The sequence below is a fragment of the Helicoverpa armigera genome, chromosome 29 (genome assembly GCF_030705265.1).
Source record: "Helicoverpa armigera isolate CAAS_96S chromosome 29, ASM3070526v1, whole genome shotgun sequence".
NCBI lineage: Eukaryota > Metazoa > Arthropoda > Insecta > Lepidoptera > Noctuidae > Helicoverpa > Helicoverpa armigera.
The window spans coordinates 1,852,495-1,861,055 of record NC_087148.1 but is presented as its reverse complement, the minus strand read 5'-3'; the positions used below and the strand labels follow the sequence as shown (position 1 = coordinate 1,861,055).

General features: G+C 35.6%; 1 protein-coding gene across 1 annotated transcript; it reads left to right on the top strand.

The window, feature by feature from the left end:
• Positions 1 to 1,254: 1,254 nt before the first annotated feature.
• Positions 1,255 to 6,466, top strand: LOC110378513 (small ribosomal subunit protein eS1). Its single transcript, XM_021337799.3, has 7 exons — positions 1,255 to 1,416; positions 1,721 to 1,817; positions 2,450 to 2,535; positions 3,273 to 3,368; positions 4,209 to 4,356; positions 5,600 to 5,761; positions 6,300 to 6,466. Exons 1-7 carry the CDS (start codon positions 1,355 to 1,357, stop codon positions 6,441 to 6,443), a joined length of 795 nt encoding a protein of 264 aa, XP_021193474.1. The 5' UTR covers positions 1,255 to 1,354; the 3' UTR covers positions 6,444 to 6,466.
• Positions 6,467 to 8,561: the final 2,095 nt, after the last annotated feature.

Below are 8,561 nucleotides of genomic sequence, written 5' to 3'. Positions count from 1 at the left end.
TGGCAGGGGCTGGATGCGAGAAGCCGAAAATCGATCTCAGTGGCGTGCACTTGGAGAGGCCTATGTCCAGCAGTGGACTGCGATAGGCTGATGATGATGATGATGATGAGTTGACATTGACAACCTTGACAACGGTGCCATGGGTCATGGTTTTGTGTCAATAGGTCGATGACCCTGGATGCGATCCGTTATTTTTCGCGTTTATACCGTAAAATAATAACTTTCCTTTGCAAAAAGAAAACTTTTCAGTCTAAAAGTGGGGGTCTAGTGGATGCATATATGTTTATTTAGCCACCTACTTCTATGCAAGTAAAGGTATTTTTTGTTTTGCTTTTCAGTGCTTTTTGAAGTCTTTTTTTTTAAGTTAAAAATTGTCAGGTTTGTGAGTCGGTTAATGTAGCTACCTATAAAACTTTAGAACTGACAAATAGGATATGAGGAATAAAACAAAAATCGATTCAGGCCAACGAGATAATCACGTACACAACATAGATGGAGGTCGAACTGCGAACCTCCTTTTTTTAAGTCGGTCAAAAAGGTTGATTATGTACCTACGTTGTAATTAAATCCTCTTTTGCAGGTATACATGCTACTCACTGACCTCTATATTTACCACTGGACAGGCTGTTGTCAACGTGCTTTTGTGCCCGTTTGATAATTGCCATTTTGGCGCTGTTAGACGTAGCGAGTGTTCGTGGTACTAAAATTATTTTACAGTGAACCAATGAACAAACACGTCTCTCACAGCCATTTGAAATTATACGTCAAAATTAGTTCTGTGGACACTCGCTTAGACGATATTGGCGCTTCAAATGGGCACAAAAAAATTTCTGTCAAACGTACGGAACAGCCGGTCCAGTGTGTAAATATAGAGGTCAGTGATGCTACTGTTTTAAAATAACAGACGTCATTACGTCAGTCATTGATGGGATTCATTGATGCATGGTGTAAAAATACGATGAAAACCTTAGTTCTGTAAGATTTTCTTATTTATAACAAGTTCTGGTAGATTTTCAAGCGTGAGAATGCAAGGTGAGATGTTGTCATGTTGTTATTAGTTTTTACGACTATTGTAAATTTTGTAATTTTGTATAAGTAACATTCAATACTAAAGTTAACTACATGTTAGAATGTTAGAATATTGGTATGTTACAAAGAATTTTCTCCGTTGTCACGAAAATAATTTATTTTCCACTTAAAGAATCGTAATTCGACTATTACTTTGAAAAAGAGTAGTTGAGCAAAACTAAATCGACTAAAACCATTGAGCACTCTATATTGTCTTTGATGCTCTAGGACTCGCATTCGCGCATCCATAAACAAAATAAAGTCTTTCTAAAGTTAGATAGTGAACATGGCGGTCGGTAAAAATAAAGGCCTCTCGAAAGGCGGTAAAAAGGGTGTTAAGAAGAAGATGTAAGTCTACAATAAACCTCAAATTAAGCACGCAATATATCAATCTTTCGGTTAAAATTATTTCCAGACTTGTGTTAAATGTGATGTTACAAATATTTTCGGATATAAGTTCCATGTCTCGTGTCAGGATGTTTTCATATTACACCGTGGTTTTATTAGTGGTGCACTCATTACAGTGTATTTCTTTAGTTATTGCTCGTGTTGTAAAGAAAATGGCATGCAGTAATATATATTTCTTGTACAGTGTGGTGAGTTTTTTTAGTTGTATAGTTTGAGGTTATGTTAAATTGTTTTTCGTTTTCAGTGTCGATCCCTTCACCCGTAAAGACTGGTACGATGTCAAGGCACCGTCTATGTTCACCAAGAGACAAGTGGGAACCACCCTTGTCAACCGTACTCAGGTATGTAAACTTTTCTAACCTCTTGACCTAGGCTGTAAAAGTTCATGCCTTGTGCTGTTACCGGTGATGAAAGTAAAGTGCTTAACTGTGGTCGTTTCGGCGGCAAAATCCACGTTTCGTGCTCTAAATCGAATATTTTTGTATGTATTTAATACCACATGTGCTTGAAAGTTTTGAAATGGTTCATATACCTTAAAATCATGGTATCACCTCATCCTTTTATAGTGCATAGTCCCCAAATCTATAAAAATTACTGAATAAAAAGTGGATGACCAAGGTTCTCAAGAAAAACCGGAAAAGAGGTGTGTCCATTAATTTCTCAAACAAAAAGGAATTGTTATTGTTTTATCAACCTAAACATGTGGTATTTAGCATTTCGGTACAACAAGTAACAATATAATTAATAGCAACCTCAAAACGCCAGTGTAACAGCTCAAACATGTACTTTTACAGTTGTAAAAGACAAAAAATACAATTTAAAACCTATATGATGATCCACCTAGCTCGCAATGATAAATATCTGATGAAAACTTATGTTCCCTTTTGATTTACTTCTGAAAATTCTAATCACACTTTCCAAAAATTTAAATATTGTTAAAATTGTGCTAAAGTGTATAATAATTTTGTTTTAGGGAACTAAAATCGCCTCTGAGGGTTTGAAGGGCCGTGTTTTTGAAGTCTCGCTGGCCGATCTTCAAGCTGATACTGATGCGGAGAGGTAGGTACTTATTTGTTACCATATCTGTAACTTTTTGATTTGCTTATGGTAGTATATAATCATTGGCAAGGATATTGAGCCCTGACCATCACCTGTGCAGAAGTGATTTATTGCCTTAATTAAGTGTTCAGTGCGCAAAGCGATCCCCACTATTCTGCCGAGAGCTCATTATCCGTGCCGATAACTATACCACTGTATAAGGAAACATTTGTGAAAGGGTCCTTCTAACCTAGTCTGACATGTGTTGCTGGGGAGTTTGTTGCACCACATCTTCCCAGCAAAAACATAGCTCTATGTGCTAAAAGTGCTGTTAGTAGCCTAGTTTGAATGAATGATTTTCAGATTAGAAGAACACTACTGATTGACTAATATTTTCAGTCTTTATTAAAAACCATAGAGGAAAATCATATATTGTAGGTATTGTTAACTTGCAAGAAGTACAACAGATGAGTTTCAAGTCTAAAATTGCAATTACTCACAACTTCTTGAGTTAAAATTACTGCAGTCCAGCTATATGAAGGAATACCATATGGTCTTCATATCGTTTTAGTCTGCAGAAAGCATATGCTGCCGCACTAAAGCGCCTCTGTATTTTATATACTTTGGTACCTTGTGTCGTTGCTACAAACCAATAATTCAAGACCGCCAGGATAAGATGCAATTATTATTATTAGTGAAACAATTATATGTGTACAACTTTAACTATGTACTATAATTTTAACATTATTGTTTGTCAGGTCTTTCCGCAAGTTCCGTCTGATTGCTGAGGATGTTCAGGGACGCAATGTGCTCTGCAACTTCCACGGTATGGACCTCACCACTGACAAGCTCAGGTATGTATCATTTTTGTCCTCCTAGCTACCACCAGCAGTTTCACCCGCTTTCCTAGGGTACTGATTTTTGTATCCAGACAGAATTGCCTATGTTACTTGGGGATTGTGTACCTTCCCAAGAGTGTGAAATAATTTTTCAAATTGCTTCAGTTCTTTTGGAGTCTATAGTGGGGTACAAATGAATAGTTTCCAGTTAATTATGTTAGTATAGTTTGATATCAGGGTTCTTTGAACGAGTTGTAATTTATACCAACAAAGTAGACTATTTCCATATTCACAGTTTAATTTTTAAAGTCCTTGTCAATGATAACTCAGAAATTCACGCAAGTCGCTGCTCAGAAGTTATTCGTTATCGCCATTAAGTTTGGCGCGTAATACTGCAGTCCAGCTATATGAAGGAATACCACATGGTCTTCATATCGTTTTAGTCTGCAGAAATCATATGCTGCCGCACGAAAGCGCCTCTGTATTTCATATACTTTGGTACCTTGTGTCGTTGCTACAAACATCTATCGAGAATTCCTGTCAAATTTCAGATAAATACGAGTTCTTATGAAATGTGAATAGTTAGGTGCACAGTTCAAAAGCGTTGTTCTCATGGAGAAGAATCATTAAAAAGCCAAAATTAGACTATTTTCTGCCCCCGAAATGGCCGCTCGTAGAAAATGGCATAGTATACAAAGTTTCGGAGCAATTTTTAAAGACAAGGCCTTTCTAGATGCTATCAACACACATCTAAAAACAGTCCAGTAAATCCAGGGACTACCCCTTATAACCTCATAAACTTTGCCTCTTTACATCAATAATATTAAGCAATATTAACAAATTCCTCCTCAACAGATGGATGGTCAAGAAATGGCAGACCCTCGTGGAGGCCAACATTGACGTGAAGACCACCGACGGCTACCTGCTGCGTGTCTTCTGCATCGGATTCACCAACAAGGACTCGCTGAGCCAGCGCAAGACCTGCTATGCTCAGCACACTCAGGTTGGTTGAATCATCAGCATTTTTACTGTCCCACTGCTGGGCACAGGCCTCTTCTCATATAGAGAAGGAATTGGTGTTTATCATCACATTTTTGAGGCGTAGTCTATGCTCAAATGGGGTAACTAGAATCAACAATTCATTGAGTAGGCATTTACCTGAAGGTTCACAATCTTGACAGGACTTTTTTACACAAATACATATGTTTAAAAATAATTACTGCTTTAAGTAATGATTGAATTGACAAAGTAATTGTTATTACTGTATTTACATAGATTTTTAGCTACATGTTATTTTTAACATAAGTTTCTTATTAAAGAGTGAATTGACAAAGTAATTGTTATTCTATTTACATAGATTTTTTGCTACATTTTATTATGTTTCAACTGAGTTTATTAATAAAAAGTCATATCAATATTGTTTTCCTTTAGATAAATGCGTACTCAAATGGAGTATACCTTCCACCAACTGGTTTCACCCGATATACCTTGAAATACCTTTGTCTTTGCCTTTGTCGTTTTAATGCTGAAATATTTTTTCAAATCGGTCCAGTACTTGCTGAGATTATACAAAATCTTCAGCTTTACACAATATTAGGAGGATTATATTAGCACATTGAAGCAAACTCTTCACAATTTTATGAGGATATTTTCGCAGTCTGCACTATAAAGGGCCTAGGTCGCATTCTTGCTCTTTATATCTGCATCCCGCCGCTGCGTACATTATTGGGGCTTGCAAGACCACGATCGCGGCTTTCGGGTCTGTCTGTCTGTTGGCTATTCGTGGTCTTGGTACAAACACCCTCAAATATATTGTGTTATATTGTTTTTTGCATGCAAATGTGTCTTGTTTTATAGTCTTGTTATGTATATGATATGCCTATTAAGTATTTTTCATCTTTAAAAAGTGCTAAAAGGAGGGTAAAGATCCAGATAAAAAGGTAGAATTGAGCTACCATTTACGACTGGTAACTTTCTGTGTTAAACTCAAAACTAAAACTTCAAAAATCGAAATATTTGTAATGTTTAACAAAAAGAGTTTCTACAACAATAAAATCAGCCTGTAAAAGTCAAACCTGTAAAATTCGCGATGAGACTGCCCATATTATGTCACATACTTAATGTAGTTTCTTAGGAATCAATCAAAATTGTAGTACATAATGTTATTTGTACATACAATTTTTCATTATACATACACATAATACAAAAACCCAATTATTAAAGCATATTTATCCCGTTCTACCCAGGTCCGTGCCATCAGGAAGAAGATGTGCGAGATCATCACCCGGGACGTGACCAACTCTGAGCTCCGTGAGGTCGTCAACAAGCTCATCCCCGACTCCATTGCCAAGGATATCGAGAAGGCTTGTCATGGCATCTACCCGCTCAGGGATGTCTGCATTAGGAAGGTAGGTTGCAGTAACTATTTGGAGTATTTTCGAAGGTTGTGTTGGGTTGATAAGTTGGCATTTTTTTTGTAAATTTATAGATAGTTTTGTTAGAAATTCTTAGGACATTATAGGGGTATTTTGTCAATGCAAAATTTGTTGATTTTTGTCACGCGTTTGCGATATTGGGATTAAATATTTATTTAAAGATGTTTGTCTATTAAAATTTTTGTATTATGCTTACAAAATAAACTCGTTTTTCTGTACAGTATTATACAATTTCTAGTAAAGCCTAAGGTATAAAAGTATCGCCTGTACTGACTATCGTTCAGTTTTATTAGTCTATAAAGTAAAAAGAAACTGCTTTATTTTGTAATCTGCAAGACTTATCAACTCAACGAACACCATATTCAACCACAATGATGATCCACCTAGCTCGCAATGATACACACCTGATGAAAAATCTTGTTCCCTTTTGATATTATATCTGAAAACGACCCCCCAACTATTAATCACCACTACCACTGATCACCAGTCTAAAGTAACTCTTAATCACCAGGTCAAAGTACTGAAGAGGCCTCGCTTCGAGATCTCCAAGTTGATGGAGCTGCACGGAGAAGGTGGTGGTGGCAAGAGGGGCGAGGCTGGTGATAAGTCAGAACGCCCCGAGGGCTACGAACCTCCGGTCCAAGAGAGCGTTTAAGTTAATATACGTTAAAAACTGAATTTTATGCGTTTTATTTCACTGTTTGCTATCTGTAGTCGTATTGGCGGCCATGTTGGAAAAGGTGAGCATTTGTTTTTTTGTTGTTCTTTTTTTGAATTTTGCCGCCAGAATTTTGTGACTTGAAGTATCCGCTACCAAAAAGTTCTAATTAGCTTTGCAATAGACGATTTTTGATTGTATCTCCACGATTCCTAGGAAAAAATGCTATTTTTTATTACTAGTTTTCTTGAGTAGTTTGAAAGAAACTATTTGTAAAATTCTGGAGGCAATTAAAATATCAAATATATGTTTTTAATATGAAATTTTTATAATGATGATCCACCTAGCTCGCAATGATACATACCTGATGAAAAATCTTGTTCCCTTTTGATATTTTGACTGAAATTATTTCAATAATACATGATTGTTAAAATGTACCAGTATCACTTTTCTTAACTTATTATTTTGTTTTACAGGAGGATATGGTGCCAAAGCTGCTATCACAACTCTTTAGTGCTTCTCAGCTAAAAATGTCTTATCTTCAGTTTTTAAATGAATATATCTTTGAAATTAAACTACTGCGTTTTTATTTAAGTAATACCTAGAGAACGTTTAGATAATTACTATTTTCAACCGCCTAAACAGGGGTATTGTGTAAATACTTCGACCATCGGTGGCAGGCCCCTTTCAACCACAAAAATGCCCTTTTCTATGAGCCGTTGATTTGTAGCCGGCTGATCTTGTCTGAACTTTGCAATGCAGTTCTTGACAAATAGCCTTGTCTGGGTGTTCCGAATGCCTCTGGTAGATAGTAATTTGACAATCACAAAGATACCTAGGTATCTACTAGTAGCTGTCAATTTTTTTGAGGTGCTTGTGGCTAAAATGCTACAGGAATAAATACATAGGTAACTGGAGTAAATATATATTTGTTTAGATTAAGGACAGGCAAAGTAAATAGGGGTGCGATCGAGCGTCAAAAGTCTAAAATAGTAGTTTGGCTACTCGACAATAGATGGCGCTGTTAGATATTTTTTACGCTCGCGTTTTAAAGTTCGGCATCTCTGTTATTTAAATGAACAGTTTTCCATGGTTTACTTCCATTATGGGGTTAAGATTTTTTTCTATAAAAAAATCTTATATAATCCCGGATCCCGGTTTTCCGTGTTTACAATAATTACCAACCAACCTCCATAGGTACAATAATTATTATCTGCATGCTAATAACTAGCTACCTATTCCTCGGTTATAATTCAAATACTTTTTTATAGAAAATAAATTGATTGTCAGCTTTCCGTGTTTTCAATTATTAAATAAAATACAATAGCTAATAATTATATCTTTGCAAGTGTGTATTCCATTGTGGTCCACTGATAAGAACTCGATATTAACATAAGTATGTCATTAATAAGTAGTCGGTAGTTGTCAAGTTTTAATTGGTTAACTTAAGTGTATAATTGAACTTAATGCTCATCACGCATTAGCTTATAAAAACAACCCTACACTACATTTGAGTAGGAGAAATAATCTTGATAAGTACGACTTTTTAAACAAATAGATACATATTAAGCAAATGAACGACCACTTAAAATAATTATACAACTGTTATCAATGTCATTGATTTTTAGACACAATTTATTTTCAAATAAATCGGCGCTTTTCGAACGACAAACGACAGCCCCCAAAACGCCCTTCACCACTTCCTATGTGTTTTACTGGGAAGAAGAAAAATAAAATTAGAGTCCTACATTCATCGACTCAATAAACAAAATAAAAGATACCTATAAGCTAGCTATATATGTTATTAAAAAAATAATAACGATTTGTCAAACAAGTACCTCATTACGAATTATCCGCGTTTTGCTAAGACAGACAGATATTACAAATTGTCGCATATCACAGGGTCTAAGGAGGTCAAATTATTTATCATTAATTTATCTGTTCCACGCAATTATAATCTGTAGTTTGTAAAAACTATCATCCGACAATTCGAAGAAGTATTTTTTTAGGAAATCACGTTTCCTATTTATTGTTTTTTAGTAAACGAAAGATACTTTACAGGTTATTAAACTTGAGTTTTTCTGCGGTAGTCAGAGACAAAATGAAAAATATATC

What these genes read in the sequence shown, in the direction of transcription:
- LOC110378513 (XM_021337799.3), top strand. Translation starts at nt 1,355, where the DNA reads ATGGCGGTCGGTAAAAATAAAGGCCTCTCGAAAGGCGGTAAAAAGGGT. An exon ending in GCTGATACTGATGCGGAGAG is followed by an intron (nt 2,536 to 3,272) that starts GTAGGTACTTAT and finishes ATTGTTTGTCAG; the next exon opens with GTCTTTCCGCAAGTTCCGTC. An exon ending in CTCACCACTGACAAGCTCAG is followed by an intron (nt 3,369 to 4,208) that starts GTATGTATCATT and finishes CCTCCTCAACAG; the next exon opens with ATGGATGGTCAAGAAATGGC.